Source organism: Camelus ferus, chromosome 5 (genome assembly GCF_009834535.1).
Source record: "Camelus ferus isolate YT-003-E chromosome 5, BCGSAC_Cfer_1.0, whole genome shotgun sequence".
Lineage (NCBI taxonomy): Eukaryota > Metazoa > Chordata > Mammalia > Artiodactyla > Camelidae > Camelus > Camelus ferus.
In genome coordinates this window covers 43,605,815-43,625,380 of record NC_045700.1, presented here as the reverse complement: position 1 = coordinate 43,625,380, position 19,566 = coordinate 43,605,815, and the positions used below count along the sequence as shown (strand labels likewise).

At 42.3% G+C, this 19,566-nt stretch overlaps 1 protein-coding gene across 1 annotated transcript in view; it reads left to right on the top strand.

The window, feature by feature from the left end:
• LRP2 (LDL receptor related protein 2) overlaps positions 1-19,566 on the top strand; it is a 93,180-nt gene that overhangs the window by 72,065 nt on the left and 1,549 nt on the right. The window contains 14 exon segments of the mRNA XM_032479645.1: positions 684-827; positions 2,258-2,361; positions 2,363-2,424; positions 4,002-4,130; positions 5,215-5,435; positions 6,416-6,592; positions 9,124-9,243; positions 11,491-11,581; positions 12,458-12,525; positions 12,705-12,822; positions 13,345-13,474; positions 14,525-14,632; positions 16,145-16,252; positions 19,365-19,436. Of these exon segments, the coding sequence (XP_032335536.1) occupies positions 684-827; positions 2,258-2,361; positions 2,363-2,424; positions 4,002-4,130; positions 5,215-5,435; positions 6,416-6,592; positions 9,124-9,243; positions 11,491-11,581; positions 12,458-12,525; positions 12,705-12,822; positions 13,345-13,474; positions 14,525-14,632; positions 16,145-16,252; positions 19,365-19,436 (1,652 nt within the window).

Below are 19,566 nucleotides of genomic sequence, written 5' to 3'. Positions count from 1 at the left end.
GGATGTGATTGACATTATGCAAATAAATTAAATTTAAAAATTCTAGACAATGCATTTGGTAATGAGTTGCCATTTACATAGCTGTTTTAAGGGGAAAGCATTTTTTTTTTTTTTTAATGAAGAACAAGGTCTTTTTTGTGATTAGCTAGATGCTAAATTGGGTCATGGAGCTGATTACCTGCTAAAAAATTCTTTAAAAATCTGTCAGTAAAGAATGAGGAATGAGGACTTCTGGGTAAATTTTTAGTAGAACTCTACTTATTGTATTTCTTCTGTGAGACTGAATGTCTACAGTCTTGTCTGTTTCACTGTCTCTGAGTAAAGGATAAAAATCAGTGAAAAAGAAAATCTGTCTAGGAGTCTCAGTCTTCCGTTGCTCTAAACCGTTACCCACTGAAGACAGAGATAAAGAACTGATAATGTCCCTAACAGAGAAATGTTAGCTTTCTGCCTAAGTGGTGGTAGGGACATCCACAGGCATGGATTTTGCAACCCAGTTGAACATCAGCAATATTGATTAGCAGAGATAGATTCCTTGGCTTTTTTGTTTTTTTGGTTCTTGGTTTTTTTGTTTTTTTTTTTTTAAGGGGCGATAAAGATAGCTACAGTTTTGTATCCTACTTCCATCAACAAAAGTTCGGGGAGAATTCAAACAGAATAATCAGCCCTTCACTTGTTTACAGGTAACCCTCCTTTGCTGCTACTGCCTGAAAACGTGCGAATTCGAAAATACAATCTCTCATCTGAGAAGTTCTCGGATTACCTTGAAGATCAGGAACGCATTCAGGCCATCGATTATGATTGGGATCCCGAGGGCATCGGCCTCAGTGAGTATGAACTTTGGCATCAGTCACTGATGTTAATTGAATACATTGAATTATAAGGTGTTGAACTTTGGGGAGTTTATTTTTAATGAGTGAATCTTCTTGCCTGAGTAGAAGAGGATGCTCCTCCCTCCCATGTGCTCCAGTCAACTTAACATGGCCATGCATCCCGGCCAAGGTTTCCCACCTTCTCATCAAACCTTGTCCCATCTCTGGGGATTATCCTTGCAGGACCCCCTTGTATTCCTTTGTTTAATATCTCCTTGACTTTCCTCACCCCGAGACTGTTCTTCCCCACCATCATATGTTTGGCAAATTTCTACCCAACCTTCATAGACCCAGTTCAAAAGTCACCTCCTCAGTTCAAAAGTCACCTCCTCTGTGATATCCTTCTGGAATCCCTCCTGGAACAGTTTCATGAGCCTGCAGAATTTATACACGCTTCTACTAAAGCACGTGTCACACTGAGATACAGCTAGTTGTCCACATGTTTCTCTCCCTATACCTCAACCATGTGCTCTTTGAAGACAGAGATTGCATCTAATTCATCTCTACATGCCTAGCATCTGACCCAACATCTAGTACAGTGTACGTGGTGGGTGTTCAATGAAGGGCAAAAATAAATAATGCTTACTGTTGAGTCTGTCATGGCTCTGTATGGGCTGTGGGAGATGGGAATGGGGCAGGAATCAGAAAACTCATGTTCCATGCCTGTCTCTCTCATCTTCTCACTTTATGACCTTAAATAATTCTAACAATTCTCTGGATCTCCGTTACATAGCTGTAAAATGAGAACAGTAATCTCACTCTGCCTACCTCCCTCTGAGAGTTGTTTTGAAGATCAAATGAGATGATAGATGTGAAAATGTTTTGCAAACTATGTAATGTAAAATTTACTATTGTGTTTTCACACTTAGTTATACAATATACAGTAAGCTTTTCAAGAATGGTATATACCTAGTAAAGTATGTGCCTTAAAAGTCACAGTCTTCCTATACTTATTAAAATGCCTGCTGTCCAGTATCCTTTAGTCTCTACATAAAATAGGATTTCTCGTCTACATGGTTGTTGAGTCTCAAACTCTCAACAGCCTGCCCCTGGCTTATCTATACATTAGGTTTTGGAAACTAAAATGTGGTCCTAATAGGGAGTAAAAAGGGTCTCGGCTGAAATATATTTTAATGATTACCTTCAAATAGAGACAACTAAGTCAGTATAAATAAGTTATCAGTTGAAGCATTTGTAGCTAATAGTTCAAGTATGATAGGCTTTGAGCTTTGATCACATTGGCTTAATTGAATTATTAGTATTTTAGGAGCACTGAGGAGGTAGAGACGTCAGTGAATGAACAGTGCTCCACCTGATTAGACACCAGTTCCTCCCTTACTTGATGTTTGTAACATGAAACTGACCTGTGTGTCTTCCCTCTGCAGGTATTGTATACTACACTGTGCAAGGGCATGGCTCTAATTTTGGTGCTATCAAACGTGCCTACATCCCCAACTTTGAATCTGGTGGCAATAATCCTATGAAGGAAGGTTAACCTGGATCTGAAATACATAATGCAGCCAGATGGATTAGCAGTGGACTGGGTTGGAAGGTAAGTTTAGCCTCATTCCCCTCTTGCCTGTTCTGTTTCCTGGCCAGAGGTCCCTACTGCCCCAGACTATGGGTACCCTCAGCCGCTGAGTGATGCCTGGGCTTGGTGTAGCCCCAGCAACTACCTCTGCTTACCCAGTGTGTCATATAAACATTGTCATTTCCTATATTCTATGTGTGCCATGAAAGCACCACGGTGAAGATCTTATATTTAGGAGCACATTCTTACCAACAGAGTTCTGGATTCCAAAATTAACTTTCAATATAGTGGCACTGTTCATTTTGTGAAGCAACGGGACAGCCTTACATTGTACCAGCAAAGCAGATGAGGTAAAACATTTTTCTGTATGGTCATTATGTTGAGGTGGAACAATCCACATCTTGTGTTTTTAGCAGACTCTGTTTGTGAACAGATTGGAAATTTGACTTTCCTATTTAATTTTTGGTTTTGAGTTAATAGAGATGTTGTCTTCAATCTGCTCTTTTAGAACTTGTAGAATCCTAGGGCCTAGGGCCAGATACTTTGGGTGATGCCTAAATAAGAACCTTAAGTAGGTTTGTCATCAGGCAGATGCATGAGAGGCAAACTGATGTGGAAGAATGTGTAAGCTTCTCCAAGGGAGAGCCTTCTGTTGGAATGACATTTATGGCAAAGTGATAGAATCAGAGCTCAAGAATTCATAGAATCCCTGATGTCATTGAAAATGAACTAATAACGGAAAATATTATTTGCTGCTCTCTGGGAGAATGGAGAGTTGCAGTATAAATTAATTTTCACCTTTTAACAAACTTGTCTAGTGCTCCTGGAAGAGTTGAGCATCTCTGTAGAAGTTAAGTAGGTCCCACTGTGCCTGCAGAATAAAGGGGGTTCATTTCGGTTTCTTCTGTCAGGGACCAAGACCTCAGAGAGTAAAGAACTGGAAACTTTAGACTTTTAACACTTTCTTCTGAAAACTAACTAGGCAATGGCAGACCTGTCTTCTTGTTTGAAATTTTACACTCTTTCTCAGCCTTAATGAATGAGTGAATTCAAGAAACTGCTAGAACTCCTTATGTTTGTAAGAAACTGAGCCCTGAAGCCTTAGGGGTAGAATAAGGGCAGGATGGCTTTGCAAAGTTTGTTATGTTAAATGGCTCTTTCTACTCATCCTTGGAGCTGATGCCAGATTCCTGGTTCCAATGGGGCTTTTGGCTGAGGAGGAAGCCAACTCTCAGGCAGTCACAGGCATTAAAGGGCCAGCCCAAAAGTGCCTTACGACTTCTACCTGGAAGCAGTTGTCTCATAATAATGCCAGATGTGAGGTTCACCATCATTACCTATCCTGGCTAATTCTGCTGCTCTGGCTGAATGTCGCCTTCATCCCACACCCCGCCACTTGTAACTTTCCAAAGACGTCCCCTTGGCCGAAAAGAGTGGGGCATTCCTGGGAGAGGGAGACTGTGCTGCCATCACTGGTATCTGAGTTGCTATCTTGCTGGCCAGAACTTCCCAACTAAATGCTCTCATCTTCAGATCTCTTCCCCAGAAGTATCCAGTCTAGACTTGGCAGTAGTTTAACTTTGTCTGTCTAAATTCAGGCATATTTACTGGTCAGATGCCAAGAGTCAGCGGATCGAGGTGGCAAAACTTGATGGAAGATACAGAAAGTGGCTGATTTCCTCTCAGTTGGATCAACCAGCTGCGATAGTTGTGAATCCCAAACTAGGGTAAGTGCTTGAAGGAGTCCTTAATGTTCTAGATATTTTTCACTGGATTCTCAAGAAAAAAATTATCTTTAATTATTTTTCCCTAATTGTACTGAAATTGTCCTTGGACTTTTTGGAGTGGCATCTCTGACTATTTTCAAGAATTATAATATACCCTAAAGATCACTTAGGACTAAACAGGCTTCAGAAGACCAACACTGTGTAAGGAGAAGGCCTCTGGCCACATTTTTTCCAGAGCTCAGTTTGTCTAAAATGCACACATTTCTCGATTTAAGGATTAGTCCCACCCTGATGACTGGTTTAGACTAGAGACTGCAAAGCAGTGGCTGATGGGTTAACTATGGTCCGTATACCTATTGGATTTGAACTTTACAGAACTTTAAGGTTTTTTGTTTTGTTTTTGTAAACTTAGTTGCCAACATTAAAAATTTTTTAAATATCTGTATTTTTGGCTTGAAAAGTCAGAAGAACTGATAACATTGGGTAGGTATTGCCTGGAACTATTAGACATGGCTTTGCTCTCCCTGTCACTCTGCATCCATAACTGCTCAGCTCCACCCATTTATCTTGCCTGCCTGATCCTTTCTAGGTATTTGAGATGGTACAATCTCTGATATACTCTGCTTTTCTACAATTAAATATTTTTTTCCAATTAAGTATTAATTGGATGCAAAATAATACATTTTAAAAAAGTTAGAATGCAAGCTCCATGAGGGTAGGAATCCTTTCTGTTCTCTGATACATTCCAAACACAGATAGCACCTTCTCACACAGTGGGCGTTCAATACATATTTTTTGAAGATGAACAGCTTTTATGATTATATATTTTAAAAGGTTTGAATATCTATCCCTGGACAGGCAGGGATAGCCAATTTCTATTGGGAAAGTGCTGTTTTCGGGAAGCATAGATCACAGATACCCCCTGGCTTCCCCTTTGTCTCCCCCTGTCTTTTGTAAAGTATAAAAATTTAGGACCCAGACCTCTATGGAAACCAGTTGATTTCCCCACTGGAAATCTATGCTCTGCTTCGGTGGAGAAGCCCCACTAGATGAAATGCTGCCATGAGGAAACCTTCTGTTACAGGTTTATGTACTGGACTGACTGGGGCAAGGAACCTAAAATCGAGTCTGCTTGGATGGACGGGCAGCATCGGAAAGTCCTGGTTCAGGAGGACCTCGGCTGGCCCACTGGCCTTTCCATAGATTATGTGAACAATGACCGGATCTACTGGAGCGACCTCAAGGAGGACGTTATTGAAACCATAAAATATGATGGGACTGATAGGAGGATTGTTGCAATGTCAGGTTAGAATTTCCCTTTGGATTTCATACATTAAATAATTAATATATTTCCAGACTCTGCCCATTTTCTCAAGAAGGAACCCTCAAAATCTTAGGAAAAGTTTTATATAGTTTCTTGGATACCACTCTTCCCAGCTCCCATCCGCTGATTTAAATGAAGATGAACCTATTGTCAATAATTCAGTCCTTTTTGTCCTTCTTATATAATTTTAAAACATGCTCTTAGCAGCAGATATTGAAATAGCCGAGTTTCCTGTTAGGTTGACCTGATGGCTTCATGTATTCCAATGGTAATCCATGTCTAACCACTTCCAAGATGCATTCGTTTTTTTTTTAAATTCTTATTTTTTTTGAAGTGTAGTCAATTTACAATGTTAATTTCAGGTGTACAGCAAAGCAATTCAGTTATACATATATATACATATATATGGGGGTTTTTTTGGATTCTTTTCCATTACAGCTCATTACAAGAAATTGAATATAGTTCCCTGTGCTATACAGTAGGTCCTTGTTGTTTATCTATTTCATATATAGTAAGATACATTCATTTTTAATGTGCTGGATTGCTTTTTATGTACAACTAGAAACATCTAGGAGAGAAACATTTTGTTTTCTTATCTGGGCTCCACAGAACTGAAACAATCCAGCACATACAAAGTGGTAGCTTACATTCAAAGAAAAAAAAATCTCTGCCACACAGATTGTTTTCTAAAAGTAAAATAAAATCAGCAGCTTGAAAGTGAGCAAGTCCCTTATAATTGGTGTCAGATGGTAGGCATTAATCTACTCGAATTTCTGTCACCTGGACCCCCTATTACAGCACACTTTCATGGTCATATGTACAGAGAGTCTGCCTGAATGTTGCTGCAATTTTAAGGTGTTGCCTTAGGGATTGATTCAAGCAGTTTGACTTCTGACATAGAAGTGAGGCTAGTATCTTCTCTTCAGTAACCTTGTTTCGTTTTTCCCTTGTGGGTAAGCAGCAATGAACCCTTACAGTCTGGACATCTTTGAGAGCCAGTTATACTGGATATCTAAGGATAAGGGAGAAATATGGATCCAAGATAAATTTGGGCGAGATGAGAAAGAGAAATTGCTGATAGTGAACCCTTGGCTAACTCAAGTTCGAATCTTCCATCAACGGAGATATAATCAATCAGGTAGTCATCAACCTTATTTCAAATTAATGGCTATATTTATGGAAAATGGTAGTGGATAATGATAGGCTGATCTCTTGGTGCATGAAAGGAATGTGTGTGTTTGTGTGCGTGTGTGCACTTGTGTGTGTATTTTAATCACTCTGACCAAAGAAAGATAAAATTGGGGGTCAAATGAAATGATGCACACCACCAGCAGATAGGAAGTAAAAATACTTCAGTCCTCATTGCTTCTTGGAGTCGTGGGTATGTACCTTCAGGCCACAGAATCCAGTAGGCATCAGACCCCCCTGCTAAATGTGAGTTGGGTTAACAAGTCACATAATAGGTTTTGGGATCTCAAGAAGTCTTACCCAGTCCTGCAGTTGCAAGGCCAGGCTAGTCAAGTTATCCCTGAGCCACGTGAGCCTTAGTTTAAAGTTATCAGTTGTACACATTTCTCTATCCTCCCTTCTTTCTCATTTTCTAAGTTCTGGGTCCTCCTTTGTCAGGCTACCCATGTCCTAATTCATCCTTCACCATTGTGTGGAGTAATGTGAAAGCGAAGGGGCATTTCTGAAGTGCAGAAAGGAAATAAAACTTTTACTAAGTTCTGTATGTCAGATTCTCTCTTCAGTGTTAACCCAGACATCTGTTACTTCAATTAATCTCCTCCAAAACTTATAGAGAGGTTTTATTCTCATCTCACAAATAAGGACACTGAGGGTGGGAAAGGTCTAGTAACCCATGTGCCCAAGTCACACAACTGATGGATGAGTTTTAAACCCAGAAATGATTTTTAAACTCAGTTCTGTTCAACCCAAAGCTCAGTGTCTTTCCGCTATGGTCCAGTTGTCAGTACACCTAGTTCCAGACTGAATTCAATGGATGTGTGGCCTTTCACAGATCACCTTCCTTCCCATCCCTGTATATGAAACTAGTGTGGAGCCTGAGGTCCCCTCGAGTTCTCTGATACTCTGAGAGCCTGAATCAGCCTTGACAAATGGGAACTCGGAACAGAGACTCCTGGGAGATTACACTGGCGGCAAATGCCTTTTCTAGGGATTAACCCCTTCGTGTTGCTGGCAGTGATTGCCGTTCTCCAAAACGCTCCAGACCCCTCTGACATACTGACATAATAGCTCTTGTGTCCTAAATGCTCCTGCAGCTCTCATGCTTGGCAGTTTCAAAGGCAGGAGGGGAGAGCCCAGTATACCTGGTGAGCCCCCTCTGGCCCCTGTAGAAAGCACGGACTTGCAGTCAGGCAGAGGAAAATCTGGGCACTTTCCCTGAAAAGCATCTCAGCCACCTGATGCTCTGAGCCTCCTGTGGGAGGTGCTGATTGCTGTGTAGGCCAGAGACCCGGCCCAACTTTGCCAGATTAGCATTTACTCTGGACCAATAGCTCTCAAATTTTAGCATGCACCAGAAACATCTAGAGAGCTGTTGAACACAGATGGCTGGGCCCCACCGGAGGGGTTTCTGACTTAACATGCCTGAGGTGGCCTAGGAGTGTGCCGTTCTAGCAAGTTCCCAGGTGATGCTGAAGTTGCTGATTCATGAACATATTTTGAGAATCCCTGCTCTCCTCAAAGTGTGGGCCGTGGACCAGTAGCAGTGGTACAGTGTGGGAGCTGGTTCGAAATGCAGACTCTCAGGGACCACCCCAGGCGTTTTGAATCAGATTCCCCAGGTTACTTATGAAGTTAAAATTCAAAAAGACCTGAGGAAATGGTCGTGGGACGGGTTTTGAGTGAGGCTTTTGAAATATATCTTCCTATTTTGTAGCTGTGCCTTGTCTGTGGTCACATTGTGGCATGACAGAGAATCAGGATTACAGAATGCTAGTCTGAGAAAGAACTGAGAGATCATTGAATCCTTGGATAAACCATGATATATGCTAAGCTAGAATTCAGAAGGCTCTAAAATTACCTGAGGAGCTTTTAAGGGTAGTACTTGAGCTCCATTCCAGACCAATTTAAATCTGACTTTCCGACATCAATAATTGTGAATAGTTCCCAAGTGATTCTGATAATCGTAGCTCTAAATCCCCTTATCTTGGAAATAATGAAACTGAAGCCTAGAAGAAAGTTCTCCTTGGAGGGTAGGAGTAGAAATCACGTGCAATATATGCTTTGAATGGACCACCTTTATGATCTGTCCAAATCTGGGTGATGACAAATCTTGAGACAATAATAGTGTCTGTCTTACTGGCCTTTTTTTTTGAACTATCTCAAATCACTTAGCACTGATTAGTTTTTGAGGTCATGTAGTGAGCCAGACACATACCTACCTTCTAAACCTTCCAGGGAAATAGAGGCAATAAGTGGTATCAGTAGAAAATGTGCTATAGAAGTGGGATGGAGGGAACAGGGAGGCACTGTGCCACTTTGGTGGGGTGACAGGGGATGGCAGTGTCAGCGAGGGTGAGTAGCCAGGTGGCACGTGGCCTCAAGGCGTTGGGATGCTGCCTGGGCTCCGATGGGACCTGGCCACAACTCAGTGGGTGGGCATGTACTTGGTCAGGGTAACCACTGTTCTCATCTGCTTTCCAGTGCCCAACAGCTGTAAAGAGGTCTGCAGCCACCTGTGCCTCCTGAGACCTGGAGGATACACCTGTGCCTGTCCCCAAGGCTCCAGATTTACAGCTGGGAGCGTCACCGAGTGTGATGCAGGTAGGGGCATGGCCTGGGCAGCGATGGGGGCCTGGGAGAGCGCCTTTGCCTTCTTCAGTAGATTCCCCTCCCTTTGCTTCACCTTTTTATGGAGCCTGAAGACTCCCTGTGTACTCGTCCTCAAAACAGAGGGGAGATGGCAGGAGGAGGAGGGATGAAAGATGTGGGAAATAGGAACAGAGCTGAGTGGGACATAAGGGGCCAAACAGAACTTGTGTTCTGATGATTTCTGAGAATTATTTGCAAAATCTGCAGAGTAATAGATTCAGTGCCCCTAAGTCGACTGTTGTGTGGTCTTGTAAAGACATTTTGAAGAGTGAGTTTTCTAGAAGGCTTCTTCCTCCTTTCTCCACCCCATACTGGATTCCAATCACCCCAGAATCTATTCAGCCTTAACGGGAGTTCCTCAAGGTGGAGAACCAGGTTCCTGAGGTAGGGGGTAGGGGGCTTACACAGACCAGGGGAGGTTCACTGGTTTTCCCACATGCTCATTGTAAAGTCTTGACAGCTGAAAAGGTGCCACATTTTAAAATGTACCTTATGCTTAGGAGGTGGAAGCTGGAGTAAGTAAGCTGTGGTTTAATTCTCATCCCCAGTGCTGTAGATGATCTATTCTTGGAAAGACCTTTCTTCAATGACTCTTTCAAATTAAGGAGTTAATAAGCCACAGGGAACAACTAGTGTCCCTAACTAGTATCCAGTGCTTGATAAACACGTTCAAAAATCATCCTGCACATCACTGAGGGCTCATTTTATGGTTCACATCCTCGGACCCTTTCCCGTTTTAGCTGTTGGGGAAATGAAGACTGCGTAACCACCTTCCACCACCAGGGGAGCAAGTGGTTAAACAAGGCACCACCTGTTGACTCTTCCCAGCCAGACTGAAAAGACGGCAGGTTTAGAGAATAAACTTTGGAAGAAAAAACTTGTCTTTCCCCCGCTCCCCTATCCCACTCTTATCCCAAGGAAATACTGGCGAGGTTACAATATTTAGCAATATTAACAACAAAATGACAATTTCAAGCTTTTGAGATTTGTTCTGTGCTGTAGATGGAAATGAAATTACTGCAATTTTACGTTGTAGGAGAGGTGTTGTCCAAGTTGTCACCTCTTCTACTGCTACTCATTTACATATTTTTGCCCAGTGGATTATATTAAGATGCTCATTTGAAAGAACTTTAACCAAAGGAAGCATATTAATGACAGTAGTCATTCCATACGGGGTCTTAGTTTGATATAGTAATTAATGAACTAATCAGTAAGTATTTACTGAGTGCTTACTGTGTGCTCGGCACTGTTGTAAGTGCTGGAGATAACAGAGGTGAACCAAACAGACGAATCCCCTGCTCTCATTGGCTTGTATTCCACTAGGACGATAGAGAACCCACTAAATATGTCAGGTGGTAAACGTGAAAGGGAGAAGACTAAAGCAGGGTATGAGGGATGAAGGTGGGGTGGGAGTGGGGTTGCCTTTTGAGTTCCTGAAATGCCTCTCTGATAAAGTGAACTTCGGAGCAGAGACCCAAATTGAGGGACTCAGCCAGAATGGTAGCCGAACTCCTTAAATAAACACACGTGAGAAACACTTCTTGAGCATCTTGTAGGTCTAAGACACAGAAACACCAGTGACCCACCAGGCGCATCTTCAAGTTCATGGAGGCTGAGCTGGAGCAGGGACCCAAAGCTCGGGCAGTTTTGAAGGACATGAAAAACAAGGGGATCCGCCAACCGGCTATTTATATATAAATATAAATATAAAGCATCTATTAATTTTTGTCTCTGTGTCTGTTTATTGATCAATGAATTGTTGATGCTTTAGAGCCTTTAGCGAAAGTTCCAGACTGTGCCTAAATTAAACTCTTGATTTTAACCAGGTTCACAGAGAAGAATTCTGAAAACTTCAAAAGAAAACATGAATGTCCTAAGAGATTCCTTTACCACAAGGTTCTTTTTAACTACTAACGTATATTCTGAAGTCTAGTATCTCTCCACTGTTCTGAGGCAGAAATGCTATTTAACTGCCCCATTTTTCCTACCAAATGTGTGTTACTCCCCAAGACCTTATGGATAAGGAAATTGGTCTGACTTAACGGGAAGATACCATTTTGATAGGGAGACTAACTAGTTGGCGTGTCCTGTCCACCCTCTGCTCCCTGTGGCCCCCAGCCCTGGGCTGATGCAGGTTTGCATGAAGGGTGCTCTGCTGAGTGCAGCTGACTGACGCATGCATGGTTTCTCTCTCTGCAGCCATCGAAAGCCCTATCCTCATGCCCCATCCATGCAGGTGTATGAACGGCGGAAACTGCTATTTTGATAAGAAAGACCTCCCCAAGTGCAAGTAAGTCTGAATGTTAAGGTCCAAGCTGTAGGCCTTGCATCTCCTGAGAGGAATTTGAGACCTTGAAGTAACCAGAAAAACAAGTATATACGAGAACCTCGCCGGTTTGTTAATTTTCACATCTTAACCGCTTGCCCTCCCGTCAGGGAGTCCACAGAGAACTAAGGCTGTGCTTCTCAAACTATAACATGTGGTAGAATCTCCTGGGGTTCTGGGGAGAAAGCCCATCTCATTCGTGGGGATTCTGTATTTCTAATAAGCTCCCAGGAGAGGCCACAAGGTTGTGGGCGACACTTTGGGGAGCAAGGAGTTAGAGAAATGACAACTGCATTTTCCCATATGCCTACTGGTATTGCTAATGACAGTTGGATTATGGGGGAGCAGCTGTCACCAGAGGTGCTTCAGTACAAGGCCCTTATGAGGAGCAGAGAGGCTGGGCTAAAGATCTGGAGAGAAGAGAATTATTGAGATAGCTTTCCACATGGAGCAAGATGATATTTAGGGAAAGCAGATCAAAGGAAAGAACAGTCAGGGTTTCCAGTTTTGCTCTCCGAGGAAGAATTCCATAGATTAGAGAAGATACCAGCAGGTTTATTTGATGAGGCTGACCCTGCAGCTGCCACGACTATTCCATTGAAAGTGAATTTCAGTGGAATTCAATGGGTGGGTAGAGGGAGGAGGGTAACAGCTCAGTGGTAGAGTGCATGCTTAGCATGCACGAGGTCCTGGGTTCAATACCCAGTACCTGCATTTAAAAATAAATAAATAAAAATTTAAACTATAAATGAAGAAAAAAGAAAGTGTATTTCCAAAGTCAGATTACAGCAGAAGCCTAAGAAGGCAACAGCTCATGAACAATGCTTCTTTTACTTTCAGGTGTCCTAGTGGCTACTCGGGAGAATATTGTGAAATAGGGCTTTCAAAGGGCACTCCTCCAGGAACAAGTAAGTTTGAAGAATATGAGGGACCTGGGAATGCATCACTGAGTGCTGTCTATACTCTGTTTAACTCAGTCTTCGAAGAAGGAATGGTTCTAGCCCCCAGCCTCTACTGCTAAACCTGCCGGCTCTTTTCCTTCTCTACATGTTCACGTGTTTGCTTCTTCCTCCCTCTTTGATGACAGCAATCGCCGTGCTGTTGACAATCATCCTGATCATCATCATCGCAGTATTGGCGACATTAGGATTTTTCCACTATAGGAAAACTGGCTCCCTGTTCCCTTCTCTGCCCAAGCTGTCAAGGTCAGTTTCATTATGTGGAATATTAATTTTAGAAGCCTGTGTGATATATAATCATGTGAATAAGTTTTTTTTTTAAGTTAAAAAAGCACCCTATGCTATTCACTTCTTCTGCAGAAACAAAAAATATTGAACTTAAAGCAGTCACTTCAGATCCTAGTGTCTTAATCGACTGCTTCTCTGAAGCCTGAGTGCAAATCACATTTTAGAGTCTAAATGGTTGTGCCTGCCGGTGGGCATTGAGTTTACGCTGGAGAACAGCGCTGGCTGTGCGATGGGTGAGGCTTTCCTTCTGCAAGTGCCCAGCTCGCCGTCTCATCAAGCGCAGGCACTCAGGAATGTGCTTGAACGCTTCCAGGGCACTAAGGGAACTTACTCCCATATGTGATGTGTAAATTCAGAGTGGGAACTGCATGTGTCATTTAAGTTAAATTTAGCTAGGGAAAGGTACCAAGGGAAGACTGCTATTGCAAAAGGTTGCTTTAAAAAAAATAATCAGATATTGTTTTAATTACTTCTTTTCAGCTTAAGCAGTCTTTCCAAATCCTCTGAAAATGGAAATGGGGTGACCTTCAGATCAGGGGAAGATGTTAGTATGGATATTGGAGTGTCTGGTTTTGGGCCTGAGACTGCTATTGACAGATCAATGGCGATGGTGAGTATGGTTTTGAAATGACTATTTGAAGATGATAATTTTTACTGTTTCATCAGAGAAACACTCTTGTAAATGATAAAATCAGCCTAGAAAAAGATGAAATATAGTAGTGCTTCTCAGAATAAAGTCTATAAAGGCAGAGTTAGGAGACATTATGTTTGTTGTAGAAATGTGTCTAAAAACATCAGTAATAAAATTGAAATTTACCCCTGATCTAAGCCACACTGTTGAAGTGGAGTCATAAACAGTCTCAAATTTAATTGGAATCTTAAACAGACTGTTTTTTGGGAAACAGAAGAGAAGGGCCATGATACTCTGTTTTCATGGATGGCTTTTTGTATGTTTAAAGGAAGAGGTGGGGAAACATACATTTCCTAGTCTCATAGTTTCCCACCAATGCAGAGTGACGAGATAAACAGCGGTTTTCCAGTCAGTGGTTGGTTCAGATCACAACTCTGCCACCAAGTATGTAATAATAGGCTTGGAGCTTGATCTCTCCGGCCCTCACTGTCCCCACCTGTAAAATAATAATACCTCCCGGGACGATCAGATCCCTTATAAGTGAACCACTATCCACTGCAACGTCTGCAGTCCACGCTGGGAAGTCATTTTCATTATTCTGCCTTCATCCCAAATCTTGCATTTTCTCCCTTGCCTAAAAGTACAGCGTTATCCATTCTCTATTCTCCCCCCCGCCCCCCCCCCCCCCGCTTCTCCTCTTTGCTCCTCTTCCACTACCCATCCTTCTCTCTGTGTCCAAATCCAATGCCCAAGTGAGTTATTTGTCTTAAGGAGCCATAGAAAACTTGGACATGGGAAGAGGGCTTTCATTTTCTTGAGCTGATGTTAGTGCGTTTCTGTTACTTTACATAAGGGTTTGTCATATGGAGGCCTCGTGTGCCTGCTAGTTTTTTTTGTTTTTTTTTTTTTTTAACAAATCCTTTTTGGGTAAATTTGGCAGAGCACCAAGCATGCCTCCAGGTGTGAGGAGCACACCTTCCTCGTGCAAACCCGATCTGCATCCTTTTTTTTTTCTTTTTTCTCCATCAGAGTGAACATTTTGCCATGGACTTGGGAAAGCCGCCCATAATATTTGAAAACCCAATGTATGCTTCCAGGGACAGTGCCATCAAAGTGGTTCAGCCAACAACAGCCCCGGTGAGAAATCACAGTCCTTCCTTTCGGGCGCTGCTGGTGCCTGGTCTGGTTCCTATGATGATGTACCTTTCGGGTCCTCCCAGCCTTCCTCAATGGAAGGAAGGACGGTGGTCCATCCTCAGCTTCACTCTCTGCAGTCACAGGACTGACCCAAGGACTTGACTCCTGAAAACAATCAGATTCCTGGGTTTTGGCACCCATTCTGGGGGTGCTGACCAAGAACCTTTCATCCTGAGTGGTCAGAGCAAGAGGTCCGCATACACAGTGCCTGACACACGCAGCTTCTCTGTAAATATTTGTAAAGTGAATGAGTGAATGATTGTCAGGTTTGGGGGACTGGACACAAGGGTGTGATTCGAGGTGACCTCCCTGCTTGCCTTTCTTGTACTTTTATGAAAAGTAGAAAGGTCTCCAAAGTTGACGGCAGACACCTAAATTCCCTTTGGTGCGGCCCTATTACTCACTCATCTGTTAGAGGAGCAGGGAGATGAGACAGAAGTTCGGATGAAGGGAAAGAACATTTGATTAGGTCTGGACCAGTAGCCCCGACACCACCGCTAGTGGCAGTTAGCTTGTGTTTCCTTTGTCAAAACAACTGTGGCCTCAGCAAAATAGTTTCATTGTTAACACCTCAACTTCATTTGAACTCACGAGAATATGGAACCCTTTAATATATGACAGAAATGTTGGAGTGGCTTTCTTAAGATCAGAAATATTTGAATCTTGAAAGCGTTTTGCCTGATCCTTTAATATCCAGAGGGCAAAACTTTCATCACACGATAAAATAGATTTTTGGCGTTTTCACCTGAAATCAAATGAGGCCATGCTACAAACACATTTCCGAGTTTGAGAAGAAATAAAGTGGTGAATGTAAAAATATAGGAAAAGGAGTGAGTTTTTACCCTGTAACTCATTAATTACATATCCATGGTAATTTGAGCTAAGGAGGGAATTTTGGAATCACATGAATGTTACAGAGAATATCTAGAGGAGTATTAATTCCATTTTGCATCTTGTTTCAAAAATTCAGCCTCTTTTAAGCAGTCCTCTGAAATTAATAATTTTATTCTAAATATCTAAAAAAAAAAAACCTCTCAATTTACCAATGAGTTTGGGAATAATTCATACTGTTCTTTTTGCATGTGGCTGCCAGTATACAACCAGAGTATCCTTTATCCAAAACTATGGTCAACAGTAGGAGTAAGGGGGACAGAGAACATAGGGAAGGGGGAATAGAAATTGCTGTTACTAAATGAGAGTGTGATCAGTGATGGGTGTATTTGCCTCCCAAGATTAAGGCATGAGATAGATAACTTGGTAGCTGGTGCTCCTGATTTTGGGGAGATAGGAGTGGTATTTATTCCTGGACCACAGGGTTGGTCCTCATAATAAAAATGATGCCTGACCATGTCTGTGGGAGAGCAAGATGGTAAACAGAACCAAAGAGTTGATAAGAAACTTTATAGCAAAAATTCTTTCAAAACTGAATAATGACCTTCAATATGCTCACAGGTAACTGAATCCCGAAATGTGTATAACAAAAACTATGGAAGTCCCATAAACCCCGATGAATTAGTTCCAGACCCAAAGTCAACTTCCCCAAGTGCTGATGGAACTCAGGTAACAGTGACTAACTACTGAGATGATACGGGATTTGGGAAGGACTTTGAAATTGCTGTTTACTTATCCTAGGCAAGCCAGAGAGACCCTGATAGGCTCACAGATCCCAAGGTGTGTAGGCGAGTAGTAAAAATAATTTTAAAAGTCGTAAACTGAAAAACTTTCCACTACATTCTAACACTGAGATGGAAATGATGTTCCTGCGACATGGGAGATGGAGCAGAAAAGAAGGGACACAGACTTTGGGATCCAGCCTCTTCAAATCAGAGGCATTTAATTTGAGATGATGACTTAGTATGAATAAAGACCTCACTGTGCCAAGTATACATTTAGACTACCCTTTCCTTTCCTCTGCAATGCAGTTTTTCTACAGTGTACGTCTTTGTTCCCTTAATAATGTGTGTCGTTCTTAGCTCTACTTGTTGTTTCCTATATTCACCACTAGATGGCACTAATTTACAAGCTCTTCATCTATCCCTTGTGTCCATTCATCTTCCACCTAACTTTATTGCCCTCACCTAACTTTATTGCCCTCAATGTGCCAGGCACAGTGTTTAATACTGGAGATTAAAAGAAAGAAAAAAAAAAGACCACTAGACAGAGCTTCTCTACCTTGTATGCAGGCCCTTTGAAATTTATAGACAATGGGATCTAGAGAGAAATTCAAAAAATTTGATATAAAACTTTGTATTAATGGAAAATATGTGATTAGTTTTAATAGACACATGAAGCTGTCTGAGATATAGCTGTTTGATTCTGGGCAAACTATTTCACCTCTGGGCACTAGAGTCCTTAATGTTTGTCATTGGAGGCACTATTGGCACATTGGGTGGGACAGTTCTTTGTGGTAGAGAACTTTCCTATACATTGCAGGAAGTTTTAATGTTCCTGGCCACTGTCCTCTAAGTGTCAGTAATGTTTGCCCCAAGCACTGTGATCCCAGAAATCACTGCCTCCCTGGCCCCCAAACACACTTCTGGTTGAGAACACTAGGGCCTGGACTATCTCAGGTCTAAAGTTCTGTGACTTCTTCTGTGAAACAAAAGTCCGAGGGTAGTTAGAAATCTTACCATTTTATACACTCTCTGTCCTCAAATTGCATAATCTATAAACAGAACTGGTATCTGCAAAGTCATGTTGGATTTTCAGCACCTCGCACATTGGTTCCTGCTCTGCTTGTCCAGGTCAAAATAAAAGCGGAACTAAATTGATGCTAATGAGAAAAGCTTATTACAAAAGTCTCTTTGTCCACCTTTTCATATTTCATTTACTAATTCCTTCTACACACACACACACACACGCAAATGTTGTCTTAGAAAGGAATTTCCCATTTCACATTTTTCATATTTCATAGTTTCAAGGGACTGAATTTTTTTTTCCTTCAAGCTACATTGAGAAGTGTATTTTGAAGACTAACTTGCCACAGACAACAGAATATTTGAATGTCACATATTCGATTCCCCAAGTCTGCCTCCACCCCAAGGCCAGATCTGTTTTATATTTTCAACAGTTTTTCTCAGTCTATTTCGAGTCCGTGATCCTCTTCCATAGACAGAGCTCTCTGAGCTGAGCAGGGGGAGTGTGAGGGAGATGCTGCCCGCTCTGCCCCCGCACATCAGTCATCAGAAACAGAGCCAATGCTGAGAGCAGGCCTGACCCATTATACTCCTTTTCCTCCTCAGCTCCATCTTTGCAGTACATTGATTCTTACTTTTTTTTTTTTTTAATCCGTTAAGACTGAGACCCCCCTAAGGTCTGTCCTCCACAGTGTGACGAGCAATTTTCCTATGTCCGTTGCCTTCTGGGCACTGAGAGAATAGCCAGTGTGGCTTGAAGCAGCAGAGGCCTTTGGTTAGGACCACCCTAGGTTGACATGAATGTTCTGGAGAGGCTCCCAGATTTATCCTTCATCAGTAAGTCTGCTCAAAGAACTTAAAGAACATGAACTCCTGTGGCTGAGTTCTGTCATTTTTCAAAAGTCATGTGGACATGCATTGGATTTCCCAAGAGGATAACAATGGACATCCCCACTACTTCTCTTGCTAAGAATGACTTAGCTCCAAGTAGCCATTTCGTACTGAAGCAATGAGTTTTGGCCTTCCCCATTTGAGTGTAAGTTTCCAGAGGCCAGCTCCGACCTGAATGTCTTCATCTGCCCCTTGGTGGTGGTCACGAGCAGAGTAGGTGCTCATTTAAATGTGAGTGATTGTGAATGGCCACTCCTCCTTCTCCCATAGTCTTCGCATGTTGGCCCCCTCCTTTCACAGAGCAAGAGTCACTCCATAAAACACGTGGGCCACCTGCTGGAGGAGGCTGTCTGTTTCCTCGTCCCCCGTTTTCTTGTTTCCTCACATCTGGGAGCCACAGCTGTGACCAGCACTGCTGCCGTGGGCAACTTTTCAGCAAGACAGGAGCCACCCACAGTGGGGGTCCAGGGTCATTTCTCCTTGAGCTACCTTCAGTTCCGGGGCCTCTGCATCCTAAACGCATTGCCTCCTCCTTTAGTTATATGATCTTGCTATGGCTCCCTTTCCTCCCCTGCAAAACAGAGAGAATAAGAGCACCTACCTCCCAGAGTTGCTGGGAAGATTAAATCAGAAACTTGTACAACCCTTGGACTAGGTCTAGACACATGGTAAGCACTCCATAAATGTGAGCTCTGTGTGTTGTCATCCTTATTATGAAGACGGGAGGAAATATGCAGGGAGAGGATATGCTTGAGTTGACTGAGGATCAAGACATCATTTTAGGGAACGAGAGTTCCAGCCGGGCTTCTTTCTTAAATCTTCAGGCAGTCCCTGAAGACATCTCTTACTTGTCTCTGTCAAAGCTTCTGGGTGCTCTGGGCACAGACTCGGTAAGCTATACATTTTACATCAAGGGAGTGTTTTGAAGTTCTTAGATGAAAAGAGCCCAGAGAGTTTCAGTTACTCTTCAGGGACCATCTGAGGAAGAATAGAACAGTTTCCTCCGTGGGCCGGGTCACATGGTCCCAGGTCCCAAAATGCTTTTTCTCTTTGTAAGAAGAAATTTTAAAATCTAGATAGAAGGTCAAGAAACCCACAAAAAAGTGCCATTACTGAAGGTTTTCTGTTTCCTCCTTTTCATTTAGGCAACAAAATGGAATATCTTCAAACGAAAACCAAAACAAAATGCCAATTTTGAGAATCCAACGTATTCTGAGGTAATTTTTAACAACTTTTCTTAGCCTAGGCATTCTTTCTTAGCCATAACTAGCTAAATCGGGCATACACTCAGATTATGCTGAGGAAATTGACCAAGACTTGTCTTCGTCACACAAAACTGTCTCCTGT